The 18,908-nt window shown below is 39.3% G+C and overlaps 1 gene segment (V, D, J or C); it reads right to left on the bottom strand.

Moving 5' to 3' along the window:
* Positions 1-8,975: 8,975 nt before the first annotated feature.
* On the bottom strand, positions 8,976-9,671 carry LOC139667312 (Ig kappa-b4 chain C region-like). The segment is given in 2 exon segments: positions 8,976-9,298; positions 9,643-9,671. A coding segment is annotated over 1 exon segment (282 nt).
* Between the last annotated feature and the right edge of the window lie 9,237 nt (positions 9,672-18,908).

Here is an 18,908-nt window from a genome sequence, read left to right as displayed (position 1 = left end):
TTTCTCTAGCAGTAAACTAAAACAAGACAGAAGATATTCTTGAAGAAAACTTGTTTATAGACAACATTTAGCTTGTTAATCAAGAGTTTGGTGACTTGATTGATCCATTTAGAAACAGCATCATCAGAGTAATCCAAGTCCCTGTTGGAGTCAGTCAGAGCATTTCCATAGAGAGCCACTTTGCATCAGCAGCAACATGCTCCAGTGCTCTGGGAGAGTTTATAGTCCTGAGAGTTGAACACTGGATGACTGACAGCTGTCCTTCATGACAACAGAAGCCACAGAAATCCTCCTCATCAAAACATGACTTTGATCTCCATCCTCATCTGGACTCTCCTCTGCTGCTGCTTCACAGGTAAAGTCCAGAGAATCAAACTCCTCTCCTCTATGAACATCCGTCCCTCTGAAATGAAGCAGAGAAAACGATGGCGGTGGTTTATGTTTTTGTCTCTGTATCCTCAGAGTCCAGAGGCCAGATCACAGTGACTCAGCCTGGAGCATTGAGGTCTGCTCTGGGAGGCTCGGTCTCCATCAGATGTCGAACCAATCAGCCGGTTTTTGTTCCTAGTGGCTACCACCGTTTATCCTGGTTCCAACAGAGAGATGGAGAAATTCCTAAACTGCTAATTCACAACGCTAATCAGAGAGCATCAGGGATTCCAGCTCGGTTTACAGGCAGTGGATCAGGGACTGATTTCACTCTGACCATCAGTGGAGTCCAGGCTGAAGATACAGCAGTTTACTACTGTCAGAGTCAACACTATATCAATAGTAAGCATCTGTTCACACAGTGATAAAGCGTCGTACAAAAACCTCCTTCAGTCAGACTGAACAGAGACTGAACTGACTGCTGCAGCTGGAACAGGGGCAGATCTAGAGAAATATTCATGGGGTGGCAAGAGGGTGGCATGGAGATTTTAAGGGGTGACAGAAATATATATATGCTGATTTAATCGCAACCAATCACATATATCAATATTTGCTTGGAAAAGTCCCGAAATGAAGATATTTTAACTCAAAAACATTACATTATTGTGGCACATGAGTAAAGCACTGAATGGAAATATCTAAAGGTAGCATTAGAAATAAATGAATAGTTTTATTTCCAAATCTTCAGACATTTTTCCAAATACATGTCTTTTTTCATTGAACATAAGCCCATCACTTAGCCTAAAATGTGGCCAGAACAGTTTTTTTTTAATAATTTAACATATGCCTATCACTTAGCCTAAAATGTGGCCATAAGAGATCATTCAATTATATGCGTTAATTTACGGTTTTTAACGTGTTATTTTTTAAAATTGATCTAAATTAATGCATTAAATTTGACAGCCCTACTAGATATAGATATATATACACAAAATCATTTTGTTTGTCTTAATGGTTTTGGATGTTCCAAAACTAAAACCAATAAAAGGACAAGGACAAAACCAATAAAAATGAGAGACTAAAAGGTAGGGCCACCTTTAATCCCTCTCTGCAGCCTAAAAACCAGGCCAAAGCATGGCTAAAACCCATTGAATTTTCTGTGTATAAAAAAAGCTGACTTGCCTTACCACAATTTATTTTTTTGACCATATCACTCTGCCCAATGAAAGGACACAAGGATGTATAATACACATATCCATGACTTTGGTGTAATATTCTTTCCACAAAAAAGGCTTATTAGTGAGCAGAGCCAGTGCAGCATGAAGTTGGCATGAACCTATAAGAGCTGAATGCGGCGATTAACATGTTGTTCAGCAAAACGCCTCACAAACTTATCTAGATCCAAAGCTTTAGTGCATTTTGATTCAATGCTGAGTATAGCCAAACTTGATAATCTATTCTCTGTCATAATAGACCGCAAATAATTCTTTATGATCCTAAGAGTTGAAAAACTCTGTTCACACGCTGCACTGCTCACTGGTAATACTACAGCTATTTCATCATCAACCTCATTCCTTCCTGTATGGTCCGCCAACTGGACTGCCGTTATCTTCTTCTTCTTCCCGCCGTTACTGTTGTGTCACAGACGGTCACAGATGAAGTCGCTGTGAATGCACGTTAAAAGCTCCTGTTGGGGACGGGTAGGAGTCTACGGGGAGCGTCATCTCTTGCTGAATTCATTTGCACTCGGACATTGGAGTGTCACTCTTGTAAATTTCCGACCAGCCACAACTTTTCATATATATATTTTTGAATTAGATTGTCCAAAACTGAGGTGGCAGCTGGGGTGGCAAGGCATTTTTTAGGGGTGGCAGCTGCCACCCCATGCCACCTCGGTAGATCCGTCGCTGAGCTGGAAGCTACTGCAGGAACTGATACAGTTCACTGAGGAAACACACACACACACACACACACACACACACACATACACACACACACACAGAACTTGTTTGGTGAAAATATCTGATATTATTCATAGTGTCACTACCAGTTTTCCTTCTGAACTTAAAACAGCCCACTTCCCACCTCAACAACCTGAAAGTTCCCCCAAATGAAGAGGACAGTTCCAGTGAAGAAGCCCAATCAGACCCATTAAAATCTAGCAAAGTAAGCCGCCCTGATGCCAACCCCCAAACCACTGCTGAATGATCCAAACAGCTTATCCACGCAGGTCCTGGAATATCTAGACTGTCAGGATCCAAACAGATCAGGATCATCATTCAGTCAACTGGATCAAGAAGCCTTATTTAGATAGAGGAAAGTCGAGAAAGTGTTTTTCTTGAAGGAAGGGAATAGTTGAGTGAACACATGTATCTGTTGACACAGAGTCAGGCCAGAAGAGGGGAATGTGATGTAAGACTGTAGAAGGAAACCTTGGCATCTGAAAATAAAGACAAACCACTGGACTGAATACAGACAAGCACCAATAACAAGGAAACTCCTGAGGAAATGACGGAAACTAGATATATTGAATACTGACAGTTTAAAATCAAATAATTTAAAATTCCGTTGTATAGCACTTCAGACTAAATGATTATGAACCAAAATGATGATGATGATGAAGTCCCAGGTTAATTGTAAGGGTTAATTAAAAAACTGGATCATAGAAGAATCATGAAGTCAAAAACCAGAGGAATAGGTGAAAACAAATTACATTAAAATCCTTTGTGTAATAAATAGTTTTTCTATCCTGATGGGAGTGTGGGAGTAATAATCACAACAAACTACTTAAATCAAAGAATTTCAAGTTTTAACAAAAGATCATTTAATTGATAATTTTACAAGATTAATATTGATTTCCATAGTCCAATAGACTGTATCGTAGTCATACAAACTCATCAGACTCATTACAGTTCTGCAACAATAGAAATGACAATTTAACGCATCTTGAAATTCAATAATATTGATCTCAATATATTGTATTTTTGTTCAATCATACTGTGTTTCAGTCCAACAATTATCTCACGCTCACAATTCAACAGATTCTTTGGAAAATGTTTCCAGTGAGTCTGAATGTAATTCATTTGACATTATTAAGTAGAGATTTATATTATTGGCTAGTTCTACATGTGTAAATCCTGTTCTGTAAATTTTTTACCTCACCATGCTGATCTCCAACCTGTTGAAAGTCAACGTCCCAACCATTCAACTGTTCGTTCTCCACCCTCTCAAACCAAGACTGTGAAAACTGGGAAGACTGGTTCAGTCCAAAAAAAACCCATGCTAGACTTGTTGTGCTCCATCAGAAAACCAAACAACACTCTGTAAATGATAATGTTTTCTTTGAATTTTTCAAGGCAGCCTTCAGTGTTTTATGTGGAAAAAGGGACAAATAAAGGGTGTCTGTTGTCATCCCTTTTATTTGCTTCAGTGCTTGCAGCCTTTGCAGAGACAGAACGCTCACATGTAAATATTTTTGGGGTCAAAACTGGCTTTCACACTCATGATAGTCAAAATGTGTGAAATGTATATTACTGCTTTTGCGCATTTATTACAAATTAAACATAGTGTTTAGATACACTATAAAATTGACAAAATCAGAAGCCTTATCAAAAGGACACTTTAGTAATGAGGCATTTGGCAATTTTCCATTCAAATTGTTAAAACATTGGATTTACTATCTAAGGGTAACCATACAGAGAAATTTGCAAAAATAAATGAGAGCAATTTTGTTCCAGTCATGAAAGCAGTCATAAGAGATGTTTAAAGATAAAAAAAAAATGGTCTCCTTTCACCCTTACATCCACACCTAGCTCTAGCCTATCTTTAGGATGCCACTGGTAAACATAGTCATTGTCATGTTGCACTCACAGAGTTAATGAATGTGTGACAATGCATTAAATAATTCCATCATTTCTTCTTAAATCATCACCAGTCTGTATAAAATCCTTGTCACTTTACCCTGAGATGAGCTCAGTCTCTGTGGATTTAATGGAACCACCATTACCAATAAGACAGCATCATAAGACATGTGTTATTTTTATGCTAATCACCATGGAAACAAAACTGATTTGGTGAAAAGGCCTTTATTATATCGAGAATAGCGACATTACTGAGAGCAAAAAAACATTACTATTTAACATTCCACAATTTGCTCCAAACTCACCTATGTTAGTAAAGGGATTTGTAGACAGTAATACATAATGTAATGTTATTATGTTGTGGTATTTAAGTAACGTGATTTGAATTAGGTAATTTAATCATGTCACAGTACTTCAGTGCATAGAACTGCACACATGCTGCGTGGGTCTGTACAGGATCTGTGCTTGTTATGCTCCACCAGTCACTCACTCACACATTGTTTCACTTCCCTTTAAGAAGCCTCTCATGCATATCAACACAGAAAGAGTCCTCATATGACCAGGAATATATCAAACTACAGTGGAAATAGGAGAACAGATTTGGCTACATTTTAAAAATTTCCTCCTGATCTTCAATCTTCTCAAAGTGTAATTTAATATAAGAAAAGATAAAAAAATATTTTTTTTTTCTATGAATTTGTTGAAATCAGGTAAATCAAAGTAAATTTACACTAATCTATTGGCTGTATTGCAACTGTAAAAATCAATTGCAACAATGAATTGGAATCGGTGTTTAAAGGCACACTGAGCAGGATTTTCCCCCTTGAAACAGCATAAACTCATCCAAAAATGATCCCACTCAATCATTACTTATTGGTAGTCTGTGACAGTGTGTGCGTTTGCAGAGAGCCTGCTGCCTTCTGCCTGGATTTTCTCATTTCTTAATGTTCGGGACGTTTCTGGGCGTCAACCTTTTGGCAGCAGGTGTGTGCGGCTGCAACCAAAACTACTGCTAGATCATTTTCTATCTAAAAGCCACGCTGGCTGTGGTAGCCGTCTGGAACTCTGAAAGAGCAACTGGTCAGAGCTAGTGTGTATCGTGAGCTAACCGGCAGCTACCTTTCCAACAGAAAACAGGCCAAATCCGCGGCACTCTTCATCCCACCCTCTCCTTGAATATTCTCCAAAAGCCAACCCCAGATTCACTCTCGTTTTGGAACGAGCCTTGTCTGCTTGCCATTTTGCCTCGCTGTACTTTTTTACAGGTTTTTACTGGTTTTACCATTCTGGTAACCGCAGGGAGGAGGGGCCAACTTTGAAAGTTGTGTTTACAAGCCACAGGCAGCAAAATCCTACTCAGTATGCCTTAAAGGACATTTTATGCCAAAAATAAACGACTACCACAAAATGGTGTTCATCAAAACAGATTTCAAAGAGTAAAAGTATTTTCAGCTACAACATTTTCAAAGGAGTACTGTTGTTCTTTTATCATTTTTAATGTTCAAGATGCCTTTTCTTTAATATCTTTAATATCTGTGTGGTGTAGAACCTACCTAGCTGCTGTAATAACCGTGACACCTATCTACCTCATTTTTGGTTTGTATATTGTTAAATTTACCTGGCAGTGATATTTATTTCTTTAGCGGTAACATGAAAAAGACGTTGTTCTAGAAAACCTGTTTACAGACATGAATCCAAATCTACATAACATTTAGCTTACATACATTGTTAATCAAGAGTTTGGTAACTTGATTGATCCATTTAGAAACAGCACCATCAGAGTAATCCAAGTCCCTGTTGGAGTCAGTCAGAGCATTTCCATAGAGAGCCACTTTGCATCAGCAGCACCATGCTCCAGTGCTCTGGGAGAGTTTATAGTCCTGAGAGTTGAACACTGGATGACTGACAGCTGTCCTTCATGACAACAGAAGCCACAGAAATCCTCCTCATCAAAACATGACTTTGATCTCCATCCTCATCTGGACTCTCCTCTGCTGCTGCTTCACAGGTAAAATCCAGAGAATCAAACTCCTCCTCTGTGAACATCCGTCCCTCTGAAATGAAGCGGAGAAAACCATGACGGTGGTTTATGTTTTTGTCTCTGTATCCTCAGAGTCCAGAGGCCAGGTCACAGTGACTCAGCCTGGAGCAGTGAGGTCTACTCCAGGAGGCTCGGTCACCATCAGCTGTCGAACCAGTCAGCCGGTTTATGTTCCTAGTGGCAACCACCGTTTATCCTGGTACCAACAGAGAGATGGAGAAACTCCTAAACTGCTCAACTGTTCTTAATAGTCAAAAGTGCTTTTAAGATATCTACAAACAAGTTATGGATATCTTGAAAGGAAGGAACCATTCTAACTAGTCAAAATGTATTGATGGATATCTTGAATTATCATTCTGACTAGTCAAAATGTAATTGCAAAACCAGTTCAAGTGCTGGTGGCTGCCGCAACTAGTACCTTCAGAATCCTGAAAAAGCTCCTAAACTTCTGATTTATCATGCTACAAACCGTCAATCTGGGGTTTCAGATCGTTTTAGTGGGAGAAGATCTGGGACTCTCTGACTATCAGTGGAGTCCAGACTGAAGATACAGGAGTTTACTACTGTCAGCACTGTAACAGCGTCCCGTTCACACAGTGATACAACGTCGTACAAAAACCTCCCTCAGCTGCAGAGGAAGTGATCTGACTCTACAGCTGCAGAGACACTAAAACATTAGAGATCTTAGAGTAAAATCAGAGTTGATAATCCAATACAATAGTAGCAATTTCATCATGAAACTATTGTATTAAATTTAATGAAGTTATTATGGTCATTTTGTTGAAAAAAGGTTTGAAAAGTGATCATTTACTGTTACAGTGAATCGAACTGTTTACTCAAAGTCAGAGCCAAATACATTGTGAGTATAAAATTCCAACTCTCAAAAAGCAAGATAGTTTAATTTAAATTATTAAAATAAATCATACTAAAACAATAATTTGTGTTTTTTTTGTTAATAAGGACTTTTGTCTTTAATGTTATGTTGTATTTCAACATTGCTCTGATGATGGCCTAAGATGTCCTTTGTCACCACTTTTATTGCCTCAAAGAGGTAAACGCACCCCTTTATGCTGATGATATCCTCGTTTTTATTTGTAATCCTGAAATCTCTCTTACTACTATTGTAGATTTATTACAAAGATTCAGCCTTACCAACAGCACACTGGTAATGAGCAGTGTTGGGCAAGTTACTGAAAATTAGTAATTATTTACAGTTACTAGTTACTTCTCTCAAAAAGTAATTGAATTACTTTACCAATTACTGCATAAAAGTAATTAGTTACTAGGGAAAGTAACTTTTGCCTTACTTTTAAATGGCTTCAATTCTCTTATTACATATAGCTATATTATTTTAGTGTTTCTGTGGCACAGTGTGGGACAAGACAACTGTCAAATTGTATCACTATGATGAAAAGTATGTAGTGGAACAATAAAACACAATAAATATGTTTTGATAGGCGTATTTATTGTAGCCTCGACAGGCCTTCAAATCAAGCATTAGTACACTGTGTGGGCTAAGTAGCAGTGTTGCCAACTCTTTTCAAAGGAAAGTAGCTATTGGCTGCTCAGAAAGTCGCTATAAGTCACCAGATGATGTCATATGATAATTTGCATATCAATATATAATGCTGCACTTGTTATGCACACTGTGGAGTAGTCCGTTTTAATATAAGTGCTGACTCCGCCCACCCGGGCCAGTTTCGGTGTATGCTGGCAACAATTACAAGTGGACCCTATCCTACAGCCCCTGTGGGAAGCGCTGTGATCATCAGACTCTCTGGATTAGACAAGCAACTAGAGAAAACCGGCATCAGCTGTACCAATTTATTGGCAAATGCTTTGGGATTCAACACTTTAACATGTCGCTAGTCGCTTTTGAGAAATAAAGTCTCCAGGGAGGTTGGTAGTCTTTTGATTCATTTGCACCACGTAAAGTCGGATGATCATAAACCAGATAATCCAGTAACGAGTAACGAGCCCATTTAAATTTCACTAATTGTAATTGCATTATTAATTTGAAAAAGTAATTAGTTACATTACTAGTTACTGCCAAAAGTAGTGTAATTACAGTAACACGTTACTTTGTAAGGTGTTATACCCATCACTGGTAATAAGGGATCATTAGGCGATTTTCCATTTATTAGGTGTAACCATACAGAGAAATTTGCTAACACTTAATGAGAGAAATTTTGCTCCCATCATGAAAGCAGTGACAAGGGATCTTTAAAGATAAAAATGGCCTCCTTTCATCCTGACATCCACACCTAGCTCCGTTACATTCATGTGGCACAGAGTTCATGAATGTGTGACAACACATTACATAATCTGATCATTTCAATCTCAAATCATCACCATTAATTCTAAAATCAGAGTCACTTTACCCTGAAATGAGGTCAGTCTCTGTGGATTTAACTGAACCACTGTTACCATTAAGACAACATCATAATCATCTGTTATTTTGATAATAATATCCATGGAAACAACTTATTTGGTGAAAAAGTGTTTATTGTCTTAACACACCAAGAATAGCGGCATTACTGCGAGCAAGCAAACATTACTATTTATAGATCTAATTATTCTGATGAGAGAGAGAGAGAGAGAGAGAGAGACAGAGAGAGAGACAGAGAGAGAGAGAGTACAGTGCTGAGTGCAGACTGAGGGCAGTAGCAGAGTAAAACCAGTAGCAGAAGTCCCAGTGAGTCAGGTCAGGAACACTGGTCTCTCCTCAGTGTCTCCGAGAGTGGACATTGGGAGCCCTGGGTGGCCTCACAGGTCACAGAGCCCACCTTCCTCCACTGGTCTGCAGGGAGCCTCAGGGTGCTGCTCCAGCTGTAGTGGCTGTCCTTCTCCAGCACCCTGCTCCTGCTCTCCTCCCAGCTGCTGCTGCTGCTGCTGCTGCCGTCCACCTTCCAGGCCAGCCTCCAGTCTGAGGGGAAGCCCTTGTTGGCCAGGCACACGAGTGTGGCCTTCCCTTTCTCCAGCTCCATGCTGGAGGGGGGCAGCACCGTCAGGGTGGGACGGACATCACCTAGGAGACACCAATCAGCTTAGAGGACAGGAAGGCTGCGGCTGTCAATCAATCACCGGTTTGACACCTTTACTGTGTGAGAGTCGATTTTCCCCTTGAAGGAGTTTCTGTCAGATGGTTTTTATGCTCCACCAGTCACTCACTCACACATTAAACTAATAGTTATGAATACATGCTTTCTCCTTTAGCCCAAGACTTATAATAATTATATTGATAATTTGTATTTCATTTATTAAAGTGTTTTCAGTAGTGAGAGAACACTTTTTTTTTAAATTATATATTACAAGGTTACAATTTAAAAAGCAGCTTATGGATTAGTAAAACCATTAGATAGGTGAACTTACTTCCAACATCCAGTCTGGTTCCTCCACCAAAAGTCCACCACAGTGATACAAAGTCATTGAGCCACCGTACAAAAACCTCTCACTCTAGAGAGACACGGCTCTCTCACTTTGTCAGACAAAACTAAAAGTGCAAGTCCTCAGATTGTAACTTTAAACTAATAGTTATGAATACATGTGTTCTCCTCTGGCCCAAGGACTTAGAATAATTAGATTGGTCCTTTGGATTTCATTTATTAAAGTGTGTTTTTATTGGTGAGACAAAATTCTTCTTTAAAAATTCTATATCAACACGGAAAGTCAAATTACATCATCTAGAGTCGCTTATATTTAATATGCAAGAAATTAAAAACTAGCTCATGGCTTAGTAAAAACATTAGATAGGTGAACTCACTTCCAACATTGGAAGTGATACAAACTCATTGAGCTGCTGTACAAAAACCTCTCAGAGACACGGCTCTCTCACTTTTAACAAAATCAATATCTTTTTCTGGCAGTGATAATTATTTCTCTAGCAGTTAACTAAAAAAGACAGAAAACATTCTTGAAGAAAACTTGTTTATAGACAACATTTAGCTTATATACATTGTTAATCAAGAGTTTGGTAATGTGATTGATCCATTTAGAAACAGCATCATCAGAGTAATCCAAGTACCTGTTGGAGTCAGTCAGAGGATTTCCATAGAGAGCCACTTTGCATCAGCAGCACCATGCTCCAGTGCTCTGGGAGAGTTTATAGTCCTGAGAGTTGAACACTGGATGACTGACAGCTGTCCTTCATGACAACAGAAGCCACAGAAATCCTCCTCATCAAAACATGACTTTGATCTCCATCCTCATCTGGACTCTCCTCTGCTGCTGCTTCACAGGTAAAGTCCAGAGAATCAAACTCCTCTCCTCTATGAACATCCGTCCCTCTGAAATGAAGCGGAGAAAACAACGGCAGTGGTTTATGTTTTTGTCTCTGTATCCTCAGAGTCCAGAGGCCAGGTCACAGTGACTCAGCCTGGAGCAATGAGCTCTGCTCCGGGAGGCTCGGTCACCATCAGATGTCAAACCAGTCAGCCGGTTTCTGTTTATAGCAGCTTCCACCGTTTAGCCTGGTACCAACAGAGAGATGGAGAAACTCCTAAACTGCTTATTTACGAGGCTAATAAGAGAGCACCAGGGATTCCAGGTCGTTTTACAGGCAGTGGATCAGGGACTGACTTCACTCTGACCATCAGTGGAGTCCAGGCTGAAGATACAGCAGTTTACTACTGTAAGAGTCAACACTATATCAACAGTCAGCATGTGTTCACACAGTGATAAAGCGTTGTACAAAAACCTCCTTCAGTCAGACTGAACAGAGACTGAACTGACTGCTGCAGCTGGAACCTACTGCAGGAACTGATACAGTTCACTGAGGACACACACACACACACACACACACACACACACAGTCTTACTTTTGGGGTATTTACATAGACTTACATTCATTTCCTGGAGTCTTACCCTAACCATAACCATAACCACTACTTGCCTTTAACCTAACCCTAACCTTAACCACTGACCCATAAATCAACTTTTTACCAATTGGGGACACAGCTTTTGTCCCCAATTGCACAAGCCTTCCCCAATCAACTGGTCTTAAGTCTGGTTTGTGTCCCTGAAAGTGACTTAAGTCATACCCACACACACACACACACACACATACACACAAAACTTGTTTGGTGAGAATTTCTGATATTATTCATAGTGTCACTACCAGTTTGCCTTCTGAACTTAAAACAGTCCACCTCCCACCTCAACAACCTGAAAGTTCCCCAAATGAAGAAGCTCAGTCAGACCCATTAAAAGCACAACAACATCTAGCAAAGTAAGCCGCCCTGATGCCAACCCCCAAACCACTGCTGAATGATCCAAACAGCTTATCCACGCTGGTCCTGGAATATCTGGACTGTCAGGCCAGAAGAGGGGGATGTGGTGTAAGACTGTAGAAGGAAACCTTGGCATCAGAAAATAAAGACAAACCACTGGAAATAAAGACAAGCACCAAGAACAAGGAAACTCCTGAGGAAATGAAGGAAACTAAATATATTTAATACTGACATAGTTTAAAAATAAATAATTTAAAATTTAAAAGCACGTTAGACTAAATGACTATGAACCAAAACCATTAAGATGAATGATGATGATGATCTCCCAGGTTAATTATAAGGGTTAATAAAAAACTGGATCATAGAAGAATCATGAAGTCAAAAACCAGAGGAATAGGTGAAAACAAATTACATTAAAATCCTTTGTGTAATAAATAGTTTTTCTATCCTGATGGGAGTGTGGGAGTAATAATCGCAACAAACTCTACTCAAATCAAAGAATTTCAAGTTTTAACAAAAGATCATTTAATTGATAATGTTACACATATTGATTTCCATAGTCAAACAGACTGTATCATAGTCATACAAACTCATCAAACTCAGACTCATTACAGTTCTGCAACAATAGACACGACAATTTAACGCATCTTGAAATTCAATAATATTGATCTCAATATATTGTATTTTTGTTCAATCATACTGTTTCAGTCCAACAATTATCTCAAGCTCACAATTGAACAGATTATTTGTAAAATGATTCCAGTGAGTCTGAATGTAATTCATGTGACATTATTAAGTAGAGATTTATATTATTGGCTAGTTCTACATGTGTAAATCCTGTTCTGTAAATGTTTTACCTCCCCATGCTGATCTCCAACCTGTTGAAAGTCAACGTCCCAACCATTCAGCTGTTACTTCTCCACCCTATCAAACCAAGACTGGGAAGTCTGGTTCAGTCCAAAAAAAACACACTAGACTTGTTGTGCTCCATCAGAAAACCAAACAACACTCTGTAAATGATAATGTTTTCTTTGAAGTTTTTCAAGGCAGCCTTCAGAGTTTTATGTGGAAAAAGGGACCAATCAAGGGTGTCTGTTGTCATCCCTTTTATTTGCTTCAGTGCTTGTGTCACCTAGGGGCAACCAATCAGGCCCCACCAAACCTCACAACTCCCAACTACACAGCACAACGCAACTCAGTGGTAGCTTTCACAAAAAAATGTCTTTTTATTCAATTCATAATTTTACACACAACCAAAGAAGATAGGTAGGCTGGGGGGGGAAACCACGTAAAAAAATAAAAAAATAAAACAATGTCTCTACCACTGACAGTCTTTGTCCCAGCGTCTGTCTGGTCCAAGCCTCGTATGCCCCGATCGCGTGCACTTCCCGCTCCCCGGTCCAATCCTCTGGGGGACGACGGCTGAGTGGTAGGTGCTCTGCCGGTGGTGTATTTTTGGGCAATCTCTCAGACGCTGTCTTCTTTGCGATGGCGATGGCGGAGGTCCGTGGCAGCGGCAGAAGAGCCTGGACCGCCGGGCTCCGTGACGATGGCTCGGTAGACCAAACTGGACCGGTGAGTGAGCCAGCTGGCCAGGCTATCAAGCTACTCACACGCAAAGGAGCCAGTAAACGACCCTCCCTTTTTCGACGGATTAGAGAGCATTGTTCTCATCCCCGCTCCAAGAGCTACGTCTCCCTCCGGCCCGATCCGCTGGCGTCCTTTCCACCGCTCCCCTTGCTCACCACCACAATCATAGAAGAGGGCCGGGTCCTGTTGCTCCCAGCCAATCGCTCCACTCCCCGGTTGGCCCACAGGTGTGACACATGTAGGTACTCATCATGAGGGAGAGAGCAAGAGATAGCAAGAATAGAAAAACCCCCACACATTCCCTGGGCAAAACATCAATCCTGATGTATAAGCCTACATGGCTCAGTCCATATCAAAATACCACAATACACATCATACACAGGTGACACTTGAACCCTTTGCAGAGACAGAATATTAATTCGTAAATATTTTGGGGTTACTGGCTTTCACACTCATGACAGTCAAAATGTGTGAAATGTATATTACTGCTTTTGTGCATTTATTACAAATTAAGCATAGTGTTTGGATACACTATAAAATTGACAAAATCAGAAGCCTTATCATAAGGACACTTTGGTAATGAGGCGTTTGGCAATTTTCCATTTAAATGGTTAAAACATTGGATTAGCTATCTAAGGGTAACCATACAGAGGAATTTGCAAACAATAAATGAGAGCAATTTTGCTCCAGTCATGTAAGCAGTCATACGAGATGTTTAAAGATAAAAAAAAAAATGGTCTCCTTTCACCATTACATCCATACCTAGCTGCAGCCTATCTTTAGGATGCCACTGGTAAACAGCCATTGTCATGGTGCACTTACAGAGTTAATGAATGTGTGACAATGCATTAAATAATCCCATCATTTCTTCTTAAACCATCACCAGTCTGTATAAAATCCTTGTCACTTTACCCTGAGATGAGCTCAGTCTCTGTGGATTTAATGGAACCACCATTACCAATAAGACAGCATCATAAGACATCTGTTATTTTTATGCTACCATGGAAACACAACTGATTTGGTGAAAAGGCCTTTATTACATCGATATTATATATATTACATAGCGGCATTACTGAGAGCAAGAAAACATTACTATTTAACATTCCACAATTTGCTCCAAACTCACCTATGTTAGTAAAGGGATTTGTAGACAGTAACATGTCTTCTGCTGCGCTACATCAATACTAGGTGATGTTATCATGTTGTGGTAACTTGAGTTGAATTAGGTAATTTAATCATGTCACAGTACTTCACTGCATAGAACTGCGCACATGCTGCATGGGTCTGTACAGGATCTGTGCTTGTTATGCTCCACCAGTCACTCACTCACATGCATATCAACACAGAAAGAGTCCTCATATGACCAGTAATATATCAAACTGGAAATAGGACAACAGATTTGGCTACATTTTAAAAAATTCATCCTGATCTTCAATCTTCTCAAAGTGTAATTTAATATAAGAGAAGATAAAAAATAAAATAAAATTATAAAATGTGATTTTGAATAAATTTTTTTCATATATTTGTTTTTCTAGAAATTGTTGAAATCAGGTCAAAGTAAATTTACACTAACCTATTGTCTGTATTGCATTGCATTGTTGTTCTTTTATCATTTTTAATGTTCAAGATGCCTTTTCTTTAATGTCTGTGTGGTGTACTACCTAGCTGCTGTAATAACCATGACACCTATCTACCTCATTTTGGGTTTGTATATTGTTAAATTTGCCTGGCAGTGATATTTATTTCTTTAGCGGTAACATGAAAAAGACAAGACATTGTTCTAGAAAACCTGTTTACAGACATGAATCCAAATCTACATAACATTTAGTTTACATACATTGTTAATCAAGAGTTTGGTAACTTGATTGATCCATTTAGAAACAGCATCATCACAGTAATCCAAGTCCCTGTTGGAGTCAGTCAGAGCATTTCCATAGAGAGCCACTTTGCATCAGCAGCACCATGCTCCAGTGCTCTGGGAGAGTTTATAGTCCTGAGAGTTGAACACTGGATGACTGACAGCTGTCCTTCATGACAACAGAAGCCACAGAAATCTTCCTCATCAAAACATGACTTTGATCTCCATCCTCATCTGGACTCTCCTCTGCTGCTGCTTCACAGGTAAAGTCCAGAGAATCAAACTCCTCTCCTCTATGAACATCCGTCCCTCTGAAATGAAGCGGAGAAAACGACGGCAGTGGTTTATGTTTTTGTCTCTGTATCCTCAGAGTCCAGAGGCCAGGTCACAGTGACTCAGCCGGGAGCATTGATGAGGTCTGCTCCGGGAGGCTCGGTCACCATCAGATGTCAAACCAGTCAGCCGGTTCAGGTTTGGAGCGGCCACCACCTTTTAGCCTGGTACCAACAGAGAGATGGAGAAACTCCTAAACTCCTCATTTACTTTGCTAATACTCGAGCATCAGGGATTCCAGGTCGTTTTACAGGCAGTGGATCAGGGACTGACTTCACTCTGACCATCAGTGGAGTCCAGGCTGAAGATACAGCAGTTTACTACTGTCAGAGTCAACACTATATCAACAGTCAGTATCTGTTCACACAGTGATAAAGCGTCGTACAAAAACCTCCTTCAGTCAGACTGAACAGAGTCTGAACTGACTGCTGCAGCTGGAAGCTACTGCAGGAACTGATACAGTTCACTGAGGACACACACACACAGAACTTGTTTGGTGAGAATATGATATTATTCATAGTGTCACTTTACCAGTTTGCCTTCTGATCTTAAAACAGCCAATCCAATCGCCAGAATAAAATGTTGGTATTTTACATTTATGCAAACCACGGATACGTAGAATCTCAATGTTTCTGAACCAAAAACACGTTTCATATCAACATTTCTAGATACGTGTATATCAACGTTATAGTGTTTTAACCGCTCGTGGTGCTTTTGAGGCGCTTTTGGCGTTTTGAGGAAAAATAATGAGGGTAGGCTATAATAACCATTTTCTGGTTATGAAATGACATCAATTATATATTGTATTACACACCACGTATTTCGAGCATGTGGAACAATGAGATACATTTTTGTTCGGAATCGCCCAGTTCTCGTATGCGCTTGTTTACGCCCTAAGGCCATAATTGCATTTTCTGTGACATGCACGCATATTTCCTTTACGAAATATGAACACAATATTCTTAACAACCCGCGATATGATTGGTTCTTGGTTCCTGTGATAGGAACGGGACGCTGTGATGAGGTAAATGTTGGTTTATTTCAGATAATTTATCCAAAACAGGACGCCTGCGAAAACAAAACAAGTCCACCCACAACAGCCGTTCCGTGAGCCACGTCATCCAACGATCTGTATGTGTGTGTGTGTGTGTGTGTGTTCGACTCCTATTTTGGTTAAAATAACTGAAATAAACCAACATCTTTACTTTTTCTTAACATAGATCATCTAGATGCAGTGTAATTACTATTTCGGCTGTTCTAGATATTTGATATACTCAGTAGATATATCTTTTATATCTTTTTTTCCATAGTAAAGTTCACTGAGGATCATGGGTAGGCTAATGTAGCCTTCTGCTATCGTCCAAAACTGTCAAAAAAACCTTGATTTCTCAGAATCAAAGGTGAAATAATTAAAACGGATGGCCATAACATCAACCTATCGTATTGTTGAGTTATCAAGGACACTTTCGAGTTTTTGTGTTGAGAAATGTTAAAGATATCATAGGAGACCGGGTTGAAAGAGCATGCTACTCTTCCGTCTGTCTCACACCCTCAATAGTATGGTTGATAATTGAGATAATTGAAATAGATTCCATATTCCATCTTCATAAATGAAAGAACTATTAATCTGATTCTCTATTCCTTATAAATATGCAGCTTGCCATGATCATTGCACTCAACAACAGAAATAGTCAATATACACTGTAGCTACCTGTCAATCTGTTTACAACTAATTCCTTTACAGCTGAATGAGATCAGAATTCAAGAGACAGCCAAGACATGAGCTGAATAGCGCGGCAGAACGCCATTTCTTTATTTTTCATTCCACTCAAATACATTTTATTGAAAATGCATATTTAATTGTCATATAAAAAGCTAGACTGTAGTCCTCTCACAGCACTCGGGGAGGCGCTGTTTTGTCTGGCGCTGGGGTCTGACCATTGAAGAAGAAGAAGAAGTATGTACACTTTATTATTGACTGTAGCCGATATAAATGGGTATGACGAATAAGTGAATGATTGGAACTTGAGACAGGCTACAGGTTTGACTGCATTTCCTTTGGACGTGCAATATGAATAATAATAAATTAATGAATCGTGTCAAATAAAGGTGCCTCGTTGAAATCAACGAGCTTTGCTACGTGCTGTGTCACTGCCAAATCTGTCCGGGCTACCGTCGTTATGGCAACGAGTGCGCTAGGCTTTGGAGTGACAGCCAGCTAAAATTATTTATCTTTAAATTAGTAAATTACTGAAGTGCACTATTAAGGTGACGAATCTTCATCTGGGTTTGTGTAAATGACACTTAACTCTAAACATTAATTTACCTCATCACAGCGTCCCGTTCCTATCACAGGAACCAAGAACCACTCATTTCGGGGGTTGTTAAGAATATTGTGTTCATATTTCGTAAAGGAAACATGCGTGCATGTCACAGAAAATTAAATTATGGCCATAGAGCGTAAACGAGCGCATACGAGAACTGGGCGATTCTGAACAAAAATGTATCTCATTTTTCCACATGCTCGAAATACGTGGTGTGTAATACAATATATAATTTATATTATTTCATAACCAGAAAATGGTTATTATAGCCTACCCTCATTCTTTTTCCTCAAAACGCCAAAAGCGCCTCAAAAGCGCCACCAGCGGTTAAAACACTATAACGTTGATATACACGTATCTAGAAATGTTGATATGAAACGTATTTTTGGTTCAGAAACGTTGAGATTCTACGTATCCGCGGTTTGCAGAAACGTAAAATGCCAACATTTTATTCTGGCAACTGGGTTGAAACAGCCCACCTCCCACCGCAACAACCTGAAAGTTCCCCAAATGAAGAGGACAGTTCCAGTGAAGAAGCCCAATCAGACCCAGTAAAAGCACAACAACATCTAGCAAAGTAAGCTGCCCTGATGCCGACCCCCAAACCACTGCTGAATGATCCAAACAGCTTATCCACGCTGGTCCTGGAATATCTGGACTGTCAGGATCCAAACAAATCAGGATGATCATTCAGACATTGAGATCATTCAGATCAATCATTCAGATTTTGAGGCATTAATACCTAATTAGTGATTTTAATAATATATATTAGTAGAACATTTTTACAATTACACTAATAATCTCAACAAACTCAACTCAAATCAAAGAATTTCAAGTTTTAACAAAAGATCATGTAATTGAAAATGTCACAAAATTAATATTGATTTCCATATATGACAGTATAGTCAAACAGACTGGGTATTGTAGTCATACAAACTCAGGCTCATTAAAATTCTGCAACAATCTTAAAAAAAAAATAATAATATTGATCTCAATATATTATTATTTTGTTCAATCATACTGTGTTTCAGTCCAACAATTATTTCAAACCCAGAACAGGCTATTCCTTCTCCACCCTGTCAAACCAAGACTGGGAAGTTTGGGAAGACTGGTTCAGTCCAAACACAAACACACACTAGACTTGTTGTGCTCCATCCAGCATTAGAAAACCAAATAACACTCTGTAAATGATAATGTTTTCTTTTCATTTTTAAATAAGTGTTCTAGGTTTTATGTGGAAAAAGGGACCAATCAAGGGTGTCTGTTGTCATCCTTTTTATTTGCCTTAGTGCTTGAACCCTTTGC

This window comes from Centroberyx affinis, unplaced genomic scaffold, assembly GCF_046629955.1.
Source record: "Centroberyx affinis isolate AG114_WGS23_722 - 3 ecotype Tasmania unplaced genomic scaffold, CSIRO-AGI_Caff_v1 ptg005443l_1, whole genome shotgun sequence".
In the NCBI taxonomy this organism is placed as follows: Eukaryota; Metazoa; Chordata; class Actinopteri; order Beryciformes; family Berycidae; genus Centroberyx; species Centroberyx affinis.
Note: the sequence above shows the minus strand (reverse complement) of the source record. Positions and strands in the feature narration are given on the sequence as shown.